This window comes from Ylistrum balloti, unplaced genomic scaffold (assembly GCF_031769215.1).
Source record: "Ylistrum balloti isolate Yb309-2 unplaced genomic scaffold, AGI_CSIRO_Ybal_v1 Utg369616, whole genome shotgun sequence".
Lineage (NCBI taxonomy): Eukaryota > Metazoa > Mollusca > Bivalvia > Pectinida > Pectinidae > Ylistrum > Ylistrum balloti.
Genome location: NW_026781889.1, coordinates 1,750,530 through 1,768,820, shown reverse-complemented (window position 1 = coordinate 1,768,820; position 18,291 = coordinate 1,750,530). Strand labels below are relative to the sequence as shown.

Sequence of the window (18,291 nt, the reverse complement as noted above, 5' to 3'; positions counted from 1 at the left end):
TGAAGTAGAATTAGAGACTGTAATTGTTATGTTATCGGATAATCCCAAGTTCACCAAAATATGTTTGATTGACCCATGACACGAACGCGGCCTTGGAAACTTGTAATTATGGTAAGGAAATGTTTTCTTTTTTACTTTCCGTCTGTGGAAACATTGAAACATAACTTGGATAAAGCATATGCAAAAATTCATAACCAGGAAACATGTTCGATCGAATATTTATTTTAACAGTTCGTTAATGTTGCTTCTTTGAACAACATACATTTCCTGACTTCAGCTAAAATTTCGACATTTAACAGACACTCCGGCTTGCGTGGTAAACTTATAGACATCCGAACTAATCGATGCCAAAACCAGTCTTAGATACCATTTCAAACGAAATATTGAGAGAAGGCTTTAAGGCACCACTATATCACCGAGAGTTTAAGCGTTTCTTGTCTCCTCAGCTTACTCCATAGAGAGGTCTACAAGTATATCTACGCTTACAACATGTTGTTCCGAAGAATGAGTAGTCCAGGTTGAGACCTGTCTGATATAAATGAACAACTATTGCTGTAAAGAACCAGGAGCCTGATCATTGAAGTTTTTATAGATTAATACAAATTTACGAAAAGTATAGAAATCAAATATAGGCGTCAAGTTCAAACTCTCCAGTAGAATTGGAAGTTGGAATAGAAATACCTTTTAAAACACTCTGTCAGATAGTGACAAGTTTGTAGAATCACTCCTTACAGAACAACAGGAAAGCTAAAACGATAGTTTTGTTTTTGACACCTCTGTAGGCAGGAAAGGTCTTGATACACTTTAAAACTCCAATGTTCCTTGATAACGTTTTACAAACCTAAGTAATTATATATAAAATCCCATGACAGTTTGGGATAGTATAGAGTTTGATGATAGCGTCTTCTACATTAATGGATCATTTCTGTGGGTTTTTTTGTTTTGTTTTGAGGAATCAATAAGTACGCATTGAGGTTTTGTTTAATTAGACTAATTTTGGCTCATACACTTACATAATAACTGAAAGTCCTCATAGCTATACGTCACTGACTCCAGGAATTTCTCATGCTATTTAACACATTGTACTCACTTTTAGCCAATGTCTATTCAATATTAATTATATTCTTATCAATAGATTTTCATTATCATTAGCAATTAAACACTATTTATTATTATTACACGACTATTTCCCCTTATCCTGATCGATTAGTTCTCGAAAGTGGTATTCCAGAAATCTCGTGGATTAATAGATCAATCTATTGATTTGTTCCTCTGGCTTTACTTTATATAAACGAGGGACATTATATCGAGGTTTTACTGTATATAAACGAAGGACATTATATCGAGGTTTTACTGTGTATAAACGATGGACATTATATCAAGGTTTTACTGTGTATGAACGATGGACATTATATCAAGGTTTTACTGTATATAAACGAGGGACATTATATCTAGGTTTTACTGTATATAAACGAAGGACATTATATCGAGGTTTTACTGTGTATGAACGATGGACATTATATCAAGGTCTTACTGTATATAAACGAGGGACATTATATCAAGGTTTTACTGAATATAAACGATGGACATTATATCTAGGTTTTACTGTATATAAACGATAGACATTATATCAAGGTTTTACTGAATATAAACGATGGACATTATATCAAGGTTTTACTGAATATAAACGATGGACATTATATCAAGGTTTTACTGAATATAAACGAGGGACATTATATCGAGGTTTTGCTGTATATAAACGATGGACATTATATCGAGGTTTTACTGTATTTCATCGAATGCCATTATATCGAGGTTTTACTGTATATAAACGATGGACATTATATCAAGGTTTTACTTATATAAACTACGGACATTATATCAAGGTTTTACTGTATATAAACGAGGGACATTATATCGATGTTTTACTGTATATAAACGAGGGACATTATATCGAGGTTTTACTGAATATAAACGATGGACATTATAACGAGGTTTTACTGTATATAAACGAGGGACATTATATCGAGGTTTTACTGAATATAAACGATGGACATTATATCGAGGTTTTACTGTATATAAACGAGGGACATTATATCGAGGTTTTACTGTATATAAACGAGGGACATATCGATGTTTTACTGTATATAAACGAGGGACATTATATCGAAGTTTTACTGAATATAAACGATGGACATTATATCGAGGTTTTACTGTATATAAACGATGGACATAATATCAAGGTTTTACTGTATATAAACGAGGGACATTATATCGAGGTTTTACTGTATATAAACGAGGGACATTATATCGAGGTTTTACGGTATATAAACGATGGACATTATATCGAGGTTTTACTGTATATAAACGAGGGACATTATATCAAGGTTTTACTGTATATAAACGAGGGAAATTATATAGAGGTTTTACTGTATATACACGAGGGACATTATATCGAGGTTTTACTGTATATAAACGAGGGACATTATATCAAGGTTTTACTGTATTTCATCGAATGCCATTATATCGAGGTTTTACTGTATATAAACGAGGGGCATTATATCAAGGTTTTACTTATATAAACTAGGGACATTATATCAAGGTTTTACTGTATATAAACGAGGGACATTATATCAAGGTTTTACTGTATATAAACGAGGGACATTATATCAAGGTTTTACTGTATATAAACGAGGGACATTATATCAAGGTTTTACTTATATAAACTAGGGACATTATATCAAGGTTTTACTGTATATAAACGAGGGACATTATATCGATGTTTTACTGTATATAAACGATGGACATTATATCGAGGTTTTACTGTATTTCATCGAATGCCATTATATCGAGGTTTTACTGTATATAAACGAGGGGCATTATATCAAGGTTTTACTTATATAAACTAGGGACATTATATCAAGGTTTTACTGTATATAAACGAGGGACATTATATCAAGGTTTTACTGTATTTCATGGAATGCCATTATATCGAGGTTTTACTTATATAATGTAGGGACATTATATCAAGGTTTTACTGTATATAAACGAGGGACATTATATCGAGGTTTTACTGTATATAAACGAGGGACATTATATCGAGGTTTACTGTATATAAACGAGGGACATTATATCAAGGTTTTACTGTATTTCATCGAATGCCATTATATCGAGGTTTTACTGTATATAAACGAGGGAAATTATATCAAGGTTTTACTTATGTAAACGATGGACATTATATCGAGGTTTTACTGTATATAAACGAGGGTCATTATATAGAGGTTTTATGTATATAAACTAGGGACATTATATAGAGGTTTTATGTATATAAACGAGGGACATTATATCGAGGTTTTACTGTATATAAACAAGGGACATTATATCAAGGTTTTACTGTATTTCATCGAATGTCATTATATCGAGGTTTTACTGTGTATAAACGAGGGACATTGTATCAAGGTTTTAATTTATATAAGCGAGGGACATTATATCGATGTTTAACTTTATATAAACGAGGGACATTATATCGAGGTTTTACTGTATATAAACGAGGGACATTATATCAAGGTTTTACTGTATTTCATCGAATGTCATTATATCGAGGTTTTACTGTATATAAACGAGGGGCATTGTATCAAGGTTTTAATTTATATAAGCGAGGGACATTATATCAAGGTTTTACTGTATATAAACGAGGGACATTATATCGAAGTTTTACTGTATATAAACGAGGGACATTATATCAAGGTTTTACTGTATATAAACGAGGGACATTATATCGAGGTTTTACTGCATATAAACGAGGAAAATTATATCAAGGTTTCACTTATGTAAACGAGGGACATTATATCGAAGTTTTACTGAATATAAATGAGGGACATTATATCAAGGTTTTACTGTATATAAACGAGGGAAATTATATCAAGGTTCTACTGTATATAAACGAGGGACATTATATCGAGGTTTTACTTTATATAAACGAGGGACATAATATCAAGGTTTTACTGTATATAAACGAGGGACATTATATCAAGGTTTTACTTATATAAACAAGGGACATCTATCGAGGTTTTACTTATATAGATGAGGGACATTATATCGAGGTTTCGCTATCTTTAAAACGGCAGACATAATATATAGGACCTCCTGAATATATGGACCGTGTTCTACTGTTTAGTCTCCACATAACATTTCAGTATACATATACATGTAATACAACTGTTTCATTAACAATGAATCGAGATTTAAAGCAATATGGAAGTAAATTCTATATAAAAACAAGCGACATTGTTTGTAGAAGGATTTTTACTATATTGTACCTGTATATGAAAGGGGGCATGACTGGAAATATCTTACACAAATAAATTTACTGGCTGTGTACACGTGAATAGGGTTAAAACAGAGTAAGGGATGAACTACATATGAGGATAAAAGTAGGATGCGGAGGATGTGAACGCGAGACCTGACTTCAAAAGAGGTAAAAAGTCGCATAAGGGGAAGAATTACATGTTTAAGAATGAAAGCTGGAAAATCGTGATATCGTAACAAAAGTTCTTATAGAGCGTGCATTCAAAAATACGGTTTAAATCTAACTGCTGATAGGTCTCTTTACAATATCTGATCAACCTTTCGTGTGAAGTCTTTAAACAAAGTGGGAAACGACAACGTGCCGTTCAACAAAATTATAATAGAAATTTGGAAATAGGAGTGGATATATGATCGTCTTTGAATTGGTACAGGCGTGTTCAAGTGACCTAAAGACTCGTATTCCAATGGTTGGTTAATATAACCTCAAATGTATTAGTTCATTCAACCAGAAATTGTATATATATAGCTTTACAAGTTATATATAACGGTGTACGTGTATACCATATATATATATTTTTAAAAGACAACTTTTAAACGCTAAATAAAGGATATCACGATGTATCAGCTTTCTGAGATTTTTAAGAACTTCAACTGCAGTGACAACGGAATGTGGGTTTTGGATCAAGACTGAACATTGATGATAATTATAAGTGTTTATGAAACATAATTACAATTTCTAGGCCGTTTTCCATAATACAGGGACAACAACATTTGATGGACCGCCGTCTTTTTACCACAGGTAAGATGCAATAGTATGGCATAGTAAGAAACGTGTCAATAATATAAATAGTTTTCATAAAGAGGTATATGAGTACAAAGAATTATATAAAAAAATATTTGTTTATCCAAAACGTATCGATTGGTGAGGATCAAATGTGAAATATCAATTATGTAAAACAGTTAACAGTGTTCACAATGCTGAGGTTGAAGGTCAAAGTTTGAATGGAACACTAATGGATTTATATAGTGGTATATATTCCTTTTATTTATTTATTTATCTATTTATTTATCTGTCTATTTATTTCCATAGTCATGGTAGCAGGCTTTACATCTGAGCCGAACATCACCATCATCATCATCATCATCATCAACATCATCATCATCATCATCATCAGCCATTGCTTATATCCGAGACATATCAAACCAGCCCTGTTATAAAAATATATTCTGCTGCAAATATACTATCCCTCTACCTCTGGGTCGTCGGTCTGAGGACCTCCACCTCTGGGTCGCCGTTCCGAAAGCCTCGACCTCTGGGTCGCCGGTCCGAGGTCCTCCACCTCTGGGTCGTCGGTCAGAGGCCCTCCACCTCTGGGTCGCCGGTCCGAGGCTCTCCATCTCTGGGTCGCCGGTCCGAGGCCCACCACCTCTGGGTCGTCGATCCGAAAGCCTCGACCTCTGGGTCGCCGGTCCGAGGTCCTCCACCTCTGGGTCGCCGGTCCGAGGCTCTCCACCTCTGGGTCGTCGATCCTAAGCCCTCTACCTCTGGGTCGCCGGTCCGAGGCCCACCACCTCTGGGTGGTCGATCCGAGGGCCTCCACCTCTGGGTCACCTGTCGTAGGCCCTCCACCTCTGGGTCGCCGGTCCGAGGCCCTCAAGAGACTTTCGTCCGATACTGGCCGCAGGTCGCTGGTTTTTTCTTCGTTCCTAAACCATTCAAACCTTGCACGTCTTTAAATGACCTTGACTGATAATCTGTCGTAAAACAACAATTAACCAAACTTTACAAAGAATATGTAGACATGATAATGAAGTTCAAGTTATCTTATTTACAGTCATAGCTAAAAATGGAGGAATAAGGTCATGTGTTTCTGTCTTTTTTGTCAACTACTCCATGAAGTGACGGTTTAAATTTAACTTCATTGACATTTTGAAGATTCGTTTTTAAATGTTGTATATAGAGCTCACAAAAACCTTAACCATTCAATCAATTTGACCAACGCGAGTTTAACATGAAAAGTTGTGATGATTTAAAAGAGTTTCGAGATATTTCATGCAGATAAAGTGGTTCTACATTACGCGGTCTGTTGTTTAAAATCTTATTGAAATAAACATTTCTGTCAGAAATTATTTTAATTATTGATAATTACTTTTAAACTGTCCAGTGCCATGATCTTAATTACAATGGCTAAGAATGAAACTATTTACCTGGTACTCGGGTGACATTAGGAGATACAACATAGTAAAATTTAATGCTTGGATCGTTTCTCCTTCACTTTAACGTACACGTACTATAATACATGGTAATATATATTGATATCAGATAATATTATGATATCACATGACCTTCCAGGGCTGGCATTATCACTGTCTTCTAGATGGTCCGTAGGGGACGTTTCAAGATAGCGGCCGGCAAAGTACACTTACCGGTATATTTATTTTGCAATTTTTGCAGTGGAAATCTCATGACAGAAATTTTGAACATTATTATTAAAACGAAAGTTACAACCGAACTTGGAAGTAAATAATATATTCATCCGAAGTTGATTGTTTCTGCTACCTTTCTTTGTCCTATGTGAATTATAACATATTTCCAGTTGTATTTGAACGATATCAATCAGTTAAGTGAATTTTGCATTTCATGTATACACTGAATATAAAAATATTGATCCGAAACTGAAAGGGCAACTTTTCAATGAGGGTAACTTTCCAACTGCAATTCAAATAATGCCACTGTTTATATCTCCTCCGTTGACACATATTTCATTTTAAGCACAATCATTTTTATAAATGGTTTAAATGAGTACTATAGCATTTAACAGGCACGAGGCTAAATATGAAACCTTGATTTTCATTAGAAATATTCACTCGTGTATATATAGATAGCACACATTTGACGTTATGAGGTTTCCGATGAAGCTCGTTTGAACACTTGTCTAAAATAACTTTTGTGTGTCTATCTGTAAAATATTTCGCAATTTTTTACGTATTTCAATGTATCTATCGGACCAGAGACTGTTGTCGTATCTTCAAGATGTTTGGTATATTTATTTATAGCTTAATGTTTAAAAAGACTCAGAGACATCAAAAACTTTTGTATCTGTAAAATATTCGAATTTTTCGTTATACAGACTTATCTGCTCTTGTGAGAAATATTGATTGTTAAGTCATTAATTTGCGTGAGAAAATTACATCGTTTTCTCATGACGTTACTCTCACAATGTGACTATCAATACGTACTTGCCATTAAACGGTACAATTTTATCGTGTTTAAAATATTAAAATATTTCCACTTATTTATATCGATCTCTTTTTTCCTGTTTCAGAAATTTTTGATCGATATTTTTGACACCAGAATATATTTTCATAACAAGTTATAACCAGAGGAGTGAATACATGTGTTCATTTAAGCAGATTATATAACAGATGCCAAAGACGGATGTCGATACTTTGGGAAAACGATCGTCACGTTCCATTTTCTACATAAATAACTTAATTCTACTTAGCATGACATCCACATTTAAAGGTAAATGTAGGTAAATCACAAAGAGCGCCAATGATTTGAATCGTTGAACGCACCAATGATAAGAAAAGTATCTGCCATTTTAGTTTTACTGCTGTTCATTCCCACTTGGGAAGTGGAAGGAAAAGAATGCGAGGTCAGCCGTGCCCGACTGAATCCAACCCTCTACAGCACTAAAACATGTCCAGCTGATTGTTGCTCCGACCTAAGTTACAAATTCTGTTGTAAGACCCCTAAGTAAGTAAATGCATCCTAAGTACTTACAGATCTCTCCTTCAAGTCGCGGCTGTTGGAAATCGTTTTTTTTACCAAATCATATTTGATTGCAATTAAACAGATGTTTGACTCTGTTCTAGTTCTGGAACTTCTTGTGTCATACACGAAAAAAATTCAAAACCAAATTGGTGATCATAATTTTCGCTGATCAAGTACTGCCACGTTCACCTCGAAAGCTAATACTGCGCGAAAATGTGTCGACTAAGATCACGCTGTCATTTTTTGTACCATCTTTCGAACAGATACATGACATATTCTTAATGTGGAGAGTAAAATTTGGAAAATAAATAAACAGATCAATAAGTCAGCTCTAATTATTATTTTGCAGTGATGTGAACGTGACTTATGTCGTCGTCTTTAGCGTCAGCGTTGCCGTCGTCCTCATCGTAATCATCGTTGGTTTCTGGTGTTCTTATAGATACAGAAAGAAAGATAAAGAGTCAGAGCCTGAGGAAGGAGACAACGATAACGGTAAGTTATGTGTATATGTCTTTGAGATACAAATTGAAACTAACCACGATTGTCCAAGAACGAGAAACATTTTACAGAGGATGTCGAAATGATATGTAGCATACAACTGTTCCGGTATTCTATTGGTTTTTTTTTCGTTGTTGATTTTTGGTTATTTTGGGGGTTTTTTGTTTTGTTTTTTTGTTTTTTTTTGCTGGGGTGGGGGTATTTGTTTGTTTTGGTTTTGTTTTTTTGTTTTTTTTTGCTGGGGTGGGGGTATTTGTTTGTTTTTGTTTTTTGTTTTTTTGTTTTCTTTCTTTATTTTTCTTTCTTTCTATTTTTCATATCTTTATTCCTGTAAGCATGAAGAGTTAAATGAAATACATGTTATAGAGATACATTTGTACATCAAGTATAAGAAAAAAAATGATAAAATAAAGTTGACTGACAAATATAAGCTTAACAAAAGGCGTAACTGTAATACACTTCATATCCATAATTAGTATGATACAAAATAAAAAAGTACGCCAACATATTTACTGGAAGGTTAGATGAGAAGCTTTCTCTACAAAAATGCTGTAGTCTTGAACAAAAGACAAGAAATGATTATCGTCCTCTCCAAAAATATATCTCTAACAATATCAGGATGAAGACCAATAAACGTGGTTATTCAAATATCACAACGTGCCTTGTCAGGAGCGACGTAAAGCTACAAGGTCTGATTGATAAGTTGTCAGTCTCATATTTAAGGATTTGACTTTTGGCGGACATATTGCATTATTTTTCAACAAAATCTTCTTCGGCGGTGTTTAAGGGCCTCAATGCCACTTTTAAAGAAGCCATTTTCTTGACCGTTCAGACAGTTCTTCACTGCATGTATGACGTCATCAAGTGGGTACCGGAAATTGCCTTTTCTAATTTTGGAAATAAATGAAAGTCTGATTGAGCGAGATCAGATGATGCCCATTCAAATCAAAGCCTCAATCATTTCCTAGAGTCGCTACCATATATCAGTATGGGTTTCAGTGATATACCTTTTTTGCAAATATTGAATCACCGCTCTTTCAGCGATTTTGTCCATTTTACAAGTCACTTGCCTTGTTTACTTTAGAGCGCCACCTCTTTCGTAGAGCTGAAAAAGGACATCCCTATTCAACTTCTCCAATACAAGGATCACAACTTGTCCATCAGTCGAAGACCTATTGTTTGTTCCAATAATGCAGTTACTCATTATTAATATTTTGAAAGAAGGCCTTTTCTTTTACTGATACGTCTTTCCTCCTCCGGTCCTCCTTCATCTGGTTCCTTTTCCTTTGTTATACTCGCCGCAGTATTCACCAATTAGTATTTAGTACTTATGTTAGAACCCCTTACTTTGTATTCATTACTTTATTGGTATCTTTATTAGACAATAAAAAGTGTAAACTAAATGTTTTCAGTGAAATAAACTCCGAATGGATTGTTTGATAGATATCCCTTTACATGATGGAAGTTTTCCATTTTCTATGAGATATAATTTCATATTTTCACAGATCGTTCCGAAAAACATGCTGACAATAATGGCCCTGTATCACGGCACCAAGGACACCCGAATCCGAGTTTTTCGTAAAAAAAAACATTACTTCCAATGACGAGATGTTCCGAATGACGAATAAAACCATGAAATATCTACCAGAGTATGCCGGATAGATCGTCATAATTCTATCGAATTTATGAACAACTTTGCTGGATATCTGCCGAGCTAAACTTTGCCCTGACAGAACAAATGAACGAAAACAATACGATGATGAAGAAAATGATTACAGAAGTGAAATGAAATTGTTCTTTCCCTCTGGAGCGATAATCCTTAGGACCAACACTAATCAAAAATGGACGATCCGAGTGAAAGCGCTTGTCCAAATATCCAACCCTGAGTAGGTATGTCATTTCGTTGACCATAAAACGAAAATCCGAAATGTCGTCTAAAAACCAGAATTTTAACAACAAAAGAATAAATGGTTTTAAGGATTGTATTGGAATTAATTTGTGACTTTTCAATCGTTATTACTTATTGACCTACATAAAGCAGTCCATTATTTTGTGATTTAAGGATTTTCTTTGTTATTTGATCACTTAATTTTCATTTCCTATCGCTACAGTCGATGTAACATTAATATTTTTGAAAAGACCATCTTCCTTTCTTGTACACTTAACATATGAGAGAATAAAGAATATGGCAACATGTCAATATAATCTTAATTCAAACTCAAATTCAACAAAGATAGGATAGAAAAATAAAAACAAGAGTGATAAATACGCTGATACTCCAGACAAAGTAAAATGAAAAGAAGACCAGGATGCCAAAAGAGTGTGCGTCTTTTGCTTCATCGGCGACACCTTTAGGAGGAATATTGTATGCTGCAGTTTGCTCCTTGATCTCATAAGCAATATTTGTACAATTATGTTTGGACGTTAAATCCAAATGTATTTCTATTTCCTCTATAGTAGTAGCGCATTTGATACCGTGAACCAGTCTTGATTGCGACATTCTAGAAAAAAAGAATTGGTTACCATCTAGGTTTGAAATCTCTGGAAATTATTCTAGTTATCTAAAGTTTAGTTGAAGGACTTGGCAGGACCTTTGTTACAGCACCTATTTTGAGGAGTTTACTTTTTTCTGTGTGTGTGTGTGTGTTTTTTTTTTTCTCTCGTTTTGTCGCCGCGAAAAAACGAAGCTGCCCTAATGCAACAGTTGTTAGTTCCCATAGATAAGTCAACAGCCTGTCAGTGCATTTTGTCATTTTACGGAAATAAGATATTGTCTGAAGGATATTGAATCATTCTCACGATTTCTTTAGACGTGTTTTTCACGAAATACGCTCCAGTATAATCCATATATATATATCCTTGTACCGAATGAATACTGTTAGTGTGCAGTGTGGAGAGACCAAATGATCATGTAGAAGAAACATTTTTCAGGGTCGGGATGATCGAGATTACTCCAAACTTCTTCATAGTTCTTCAAAGCCACGATTATAACACTGATATGGTTGTTAGAATGGTTATAAGAACCACGGATAAAGCGGGAGTACTGTATCGACTTAGGGACGGAAATCTACTCTGTTTTTAAAGTATAAATACATGTTAGTGTTTCCCTATATGAGAGAGGATAACAGATTTGACATAAAAGCTGGATTTGACATTTGTACACAATAATGGAAGTCACCGTATTTATCTTCTACCTGAAAATAATTCTAGTCCTGTATATGGATATTTAGATATATATCCTGTAAGTAGCTTACACAACTATACGGGGCAAAAGTTTTGACCATGTGACCTTGATCATGACCTTTTATCTGCATTTAAAAAAATTGTGCATGCCTTACACAGTACAGGTGTAATGTCCCATTTCTGAATAGTGTTTCATAAACACATCTTGTATTTTCTGATGTGTTATCTGATGTACAAACACAATAAAGTGTAAACGTGTACAACAACAAATAAAGTGTAAACGTGTACAACAACAACAAAAGTGTAAACGTGTACAACAACAAATAAAGTGTAAACGTGTACAACAACAAATAAAGTGTAAACGTGTACAACAACAAATAAAGTGTAAACGTGTACAACAACAACAAAAGTGTAAACGTGTACAACAACAACAAAAGTGTAAACGTGTACAACAACAACAAAAGTGTAAACGTGTACAACAACAACAAAAGTGTAAACGTGTACAACAACAAATAAAGTGTAAACGTGTACAACAACAAATAAAGTGTAAACGCGTACAACAACAAATAAAGTGTAAACGTGTCAACAACAAATAAACTGTAAACGTGTACGACAACAAATAAAGTGTAAACGTGTACAACAACAACAAAAGTGTAAACGTGTACAACAACAAATAAAGTGTTACTTGGCCTGACAGGTGTTATCGAAATTAATGACTGTGCTTACTTACATACGACAAAAATATAACCATCCCAACATTTTGGAAGTTCTTAAAAAATATTCTGTGTTTGGCATGCTCGGAGAAAACATTCGATGATCGTCGTTTGTTTATGATATTTCAAAACAACCACTCTCTTTAGATATTTCTAATATATTTATTTACATAATTTTTTTGTGATCAATTTCCAACGATGACGTGTATTACCATGAAATAGTATTTTAACAAGAAAAATTTACATTGATAATTCATTGATATCTGTTCCTCGTTCCTCTGTTAACAATAGAAGTAGTTCATTCTTTTTACAAAATAGCACTAGTTTCTGCGTCATAAGTCCTTAATTTGATCACTTATTCAAAAAGCTAAACGCTGAGATCTTCTTTTCTTCGAGCCTGCGCACCAGGACTTTGACTTGGATCGGAAGTGGCGTAAATCATCAGCATGGTTTTCGTGAAGCATGGGTTTGTAACTCATCGGCTGACAGAATTCCTGTCAGAAAAAAAAAATTATGAATCACAGGTTATATTGATGTTTTGATGATGGTCAAACTTTTATAGATTTGTTACAATAAATGTTTGAATAAAAAAACCTTATTGAACTGAACAGTCTGAATGAGAGGGCTTGTCGAGAATATTTTTAGTTTGTATGAAGAATGTAACAGTGTTTTCACGTTAGATCCATTATTATTCCTTTGCTACATCATGGAGTCTATTTTATCTCAGAGTTCTAAATACATCATTTATGCCGCCTTTCCGATAAAAACTACTCACCTTGTGTGACTGGTAGAAACTTTTGTAGCCATCATGCAACAAATACACTTCCGGGAAATTCAAAAATGGGTATCGGCAGGTGTTCATTTCTCTGTCTTGACTTCGGAGGAATCGGGACCTTAGCAAATAGATTCGGCAGATAAAGAATCATGTAATCAAAAGGGTTACCTCTTCCTATTTTGGAAATAATTGTTTCAAAGTTTAAGAAATCAAAGAGTGTTCCAATTCCGAAGGTCATTATTAAAACTGACTCAAGAAATCAAAGAATTTACTTACATTTTCGGGCCCCTTTCTGAAGAGAATTCGCAGTGAAATATGAGGATATGCCTTTCGCCCTCTTCACATTTGCGCGACCTTAAAATATCCTGGATGTGGTCACGGGTGAATAAATTTTCAGCGTTCTGGGGAGAAAAAAATGCTTTAAATAAGTAAACTTAGGCCTGAACTCAGTAAAACGCGAAAAAGTAATTAGACTGAACAAAAATTAAACATTAAAATTGCATTATTTTATTAAAATTGTATCATGTCATAACATACCTTGATGTGACCACCCTCATACTCGTAAGGGTATCTACAATCGATGATGCGATAGCTGTTGATGACGTCATCATACCGCCCTTCCAAAACGTCGGCCATAATCTTCGGTGTGATGCTTTTGAGGTCAGAGTGTTTGCCAGGAATTGTGGGTAAAATGTATGTGGTTTCCCCATTTCCTGTCAGATTCTCTTCCTCGACCAATCGCTCAACAGCGGAAATGACGTCTCGAGATGAATTTTCGAAAGGTTGATCCTACAATGAAAAGACAATCGGTGTTAGATGTTGTAATCAATGGTTTTTCTTGATCGTAATTTGTTTTATTATTTACGATGCATGCAAGTGAGATTTCAAGTGAAATCATATTATTACAAATTTTCACTTACGAATGAATTTATGAAAATTAACTTAGTTCTGTAGTCTGCTTACCCCAAATGACAATGACTTGGTCAGAGCACGTGACGATGAGGTAATTTGTCTCTGTGATTGCCTTGGTTTCTTGGTGATGGATCCATCGTCGTCTCCGTCAAAGAGACGCTTGGACTTCTCAAACAGAGACCTACGTACGCTATAGGACTGGAAAACAGAAATATGTTATTTCTTGTTAATTTAAAAATTTCATTTGCAACCAAAGGACAGTAAATATCGAAATAAATCTTCTAAGAGCTTATTTTCTCTTTATCACTTATGTAATGTGACACTGTGAAGTTAACGGAATCTCATCAAAATGAAAACTGCTTATAGTGTTTGTTTGTAACATGAATGACAACTCATATACAGTCCCACCTCGTTATCTCGAACTCGTATCACTGGAAAATACCGTTTAATTCGAAGGTTTTTTTTATTTGTCCCGGCCAACCTTTTCACCAAACATTAAATCTCTCTTAAATGAAGTACTGAGATAACTCGAAGTTTTCTGAACGTCGGGTCCCGCCGACTTCGAAATAACGAAGTTCGGCTGTACATGTATACGCCTTATCACACATAATGAGGTTTAACATGTTAATTTAAATCCTCAAAATGCATACCTGGATTTCTAATTTTTTTTCAAGATAAATTTTTTAATCAATGGCATGACAGTAAGGGAATGAAATTTTAACCCACCAAATAAATGTTATTGATATTATCAGACTTACCTGTTTTGTATTTGGAGTCTGTAACTGACACGGAGTCTCGTTCTGGATCGATAATTTCTTATTTTCTTGAAATTCATCCTAAAAATAAAAGCCCAAACATTATTGTCATCATCGTATCTAATTCACTAATTATCAATATCATGTTTATATAGTTTTTTTCCTTTTCACCATTAATGGCATGGTATCAGATGTTTCTTGAGTCACGAAAACACACGTTGTATATCTTTGACAGTATTGTGATTAATATTGCATTCAAGTTACTTACGAACTCCATTCCAAGTCCTGAGTCTTCGTCATCCAGGATCGGGGGAGGTACAGATTTCGCCCGGGGGAGGGGAGAGTCCTTAGCCCGAGGGGTGAGGATTTCTGACAAGTCCATGACCTCTTCATCATCGCCGAACTTCAACACAGCCATGGGTCTGAACTCTAGCTATAAAAGTGAAGATGACGTCACACATTTACTTATATGTAAATCACATCGGTATTAAACCATTATTCATCTTTTTATTAATACCACGTGATTCGTCACCAGCGATTTTTCTGAAGTGTATTTTTTTCCGTTTTTTAAGAATACAAAATGACATTATTTATACTAAAATATTGACAATAATTAGTGTTAATGAAGATTTATTTAATTGTAAATGCTTTTAATTTCTTGGAACCAATACAATGTAATTTTCAAAAAAGTTTACTAAGAGACTACATACCCCAAAACTATTATCGGAGAAATCCATTCTGTAATATTCTGTAAACAAAACAATGCAAAACATCAGTGCTAAGATATATATAAAAATATATGTATATTGTATTGTGCTCCGTGTTCAAATATTTGATTTTCAATTTTTTTCTAAATTGTATACCATGTGTAACGTCTCAATCTGTTGCGGAGATAAGTAACCAGGACCTTAGTGGCATGAGAAGGAAAGTAAGACTGACCACTCAGTGTTACAGGGTCCTTTATATAGCTGGTCAGATTGTCCTGTAATCCTACTGACCAGACCGTGCAATACTGCCCGTGACATTATAATCCACGTACAGTATGACAATCAGACGGACAAACGGCCCCACCCCCGGGATTCGTATCTTAATTGTCCCTTACAATGGCGTATCACCTATCATCGTCGTCATCTACCAGATTATCGATTCTATTGACGTCTACTAAAGATCATCAGTATGGACAAATAGCCCCACCCCCGGGATCGCACTGTAACTAGCAGTAACAATGACCTACTACAATTGTCCACCAGTCCCCGTGGGGTAGGGATTGATCCGACTTTGATCCTAAACCAGTTAGTTGTGTCGTGTAGAGGTAAATCTACGTCAGATAAGGCCGTACTGTCCCGGGTATAGTCAGTATCGTGTAGTTAATTCTATATAACAGCCCCATGGGTGGAATTATAAATTACCAAAAAAAAAACTTGTTTCTTAAAAGAAAATATTTTAGATAGATTAAGACCAGATATAGAGAAGCCATCAACAAAACAAAACAAAAAAAAATTAAAAGTTATTGTAAAACAGTTCATAGTTGGAGTGTCGGAACTGTATCAGGTTTCGAAAGTTGAAATAAAGAATTCTATTTACATATTTTCAATGTCGGAATTTTCATGCCATTTTTTTAAAATCTGGCGGAAAGGTTCGCCGAAACAAGTTTTATAAATCTCTTATAGGACATAAACATATGATTTTTCCTTTCGTAAAATCAGTACGTAGGATACATGTTATTAGAACGTAGAGGTTGTGGAGTGTTAGAATGATTCCTGTTAATGGTACTGCTTTCGTTGTACCATTGCCTTGAATCCTCAAGTGCGTAACAATTAGAAGTCACATCGACGTGTCGATAAACAATAGTGATTATCGATAAGTCAGTTGCTTTTCCTTACTTAAGTATGATATATATAGAATTGTAGACAAACGCCATTACAGATCAGAAGTTACGCAGTAAAATTTTCCTGTTACAATGTGCTAACAATATTTAAATGCAGGGGTAACCTCCCCTTAACTTATATTCTAAAAGAGGAGCAGACCATTGTAATGTAAATGAACGGAAACAATTTCGACACCTTTTTATGCTAATTTTAAAGGATAATTTATAAACATATATTTGTGGGTCTGCGCTACATCACCAAGAGATTAATTAAAGCTAATTAGGGAGGTATAAATCAGGTGATATCTGAGAGAGGTAAGATTAGGGACGTATTGTCTTAGCGTTAATGATTGGCTGGACAGATTGACAGAGGTGTTAATTTCCCTGTCTAATTGTGTTTATTGATAATTCTAATTGTTTTATATATTCAAACATACTCACACTTAGCAGGAAGCATTCATACACATGTAATTATCAGGATTAAACCGATTGCTGGATTTTGCGAGAAATTCTTTTCTCATTTTCCATTAAAAGAAAATAGTATTTACCTGAAATTTGGTTTGAAAAATTGAAACGAAATAACTTTACTCTAGGAAAGAATTTCATAAAAGAATGTTTTTGCTACAGATATATTTAAAGAGAAATAACAATTCTATTTTTTCACATTCCATTTAAAATGTGATCAATGATACATTGCCAATGAAAATGTCATTAAACTGTCAGCAGTGACTTGAATTAAATGATTTTATCTTAAGAACATTTTAAGTTTGTAGATTGAAGAGGCGGTGAAGACGTTCTGTTTTGATCGAGTTATCTCCCTTATAACGTATCGTTCGAAGCGGCAAAAATGTTACGGTATCGCCTCAATAATTCCGTAAGATATCATTCGTCGTTTGTACTTATTTTCACTTGGAACTGATTAAGTCAATCAACTTGATAACCAGATATAAATTTTCATTCATGAAATAGTTTTACTGGATATTTATTTTGAACTTGAAATTTGATAACATTTTCGAATTTAAATGTATTTTCACATTTGACCATCAAGATAATTATTTTTTTCTTCAATTTAAAATTCATACAAAGAAATTAGATTCTTTTCGATCGGAAATAATAAAGGAATTCAAGTCTGTGTTTACAAAAATTCCAGTTTTCAAAATTTAGGAATTCAAATAAAAATAATTTAGTTAAATAGTGAAAAAAGTTAATTGTTGTAAATCTTAAAATAAATTTGAATTTGTAAGAAACCTATTTACCTTTGTCGGTTGTTGAAATCTCTTCAGAGTATAGGTTTGGCCGAGGATAGAAGTTTTTGTCGGTATATATACTGTTCTACACAGTGTGAGTGGTAAATGATACTGCATGAAGTTTGGTGGAACATCGGCCATTTATACACTGTTCTATGAGCAGAGGAAATTACATATGAAAGAGGCTCGTGTCAGCTACTGAGCACAGTTTGATAAAATTGCAATTTTCTGAATTTGTTGTATAGAATTGACCCG

The 18,291-nt window shown here is 34.3% G+C and overlaps 1 protein-coding gene across 1 annotated transcript; it reads right to left on the bottom strand.

Moving 5' to 3' along the window:
• Positions 1-12,839: 12,839 nt before the first annotated feature.
• LOC132548684 (M-phase inducer phosphatase-like) lies at positions 12,840-15,659 on the bottom strand. The gene is made up of 8 exons (XM_060212567.1): positions 15,633-15,659; positions 15,191-15,349; positions 14,926-15,003; positions 14,219-14,365; positions 13,793-14,044; positions 13,532-13,656; positions 13,256-13,373; positions 12,840-12,974 (listed from the first exon to the last, which is right to left on the bottom strand). Exons 1-8 carry the CDS (start codon positions 15,657-15,659, stop codon positions 12,840-12,842), a joined length of 1,041 nt encoding a protein of 346 aa, XP_060068550.1.
• Between the last annotated feature and the right edge of the window lie 2,632 nt (positions 15,660-18,291).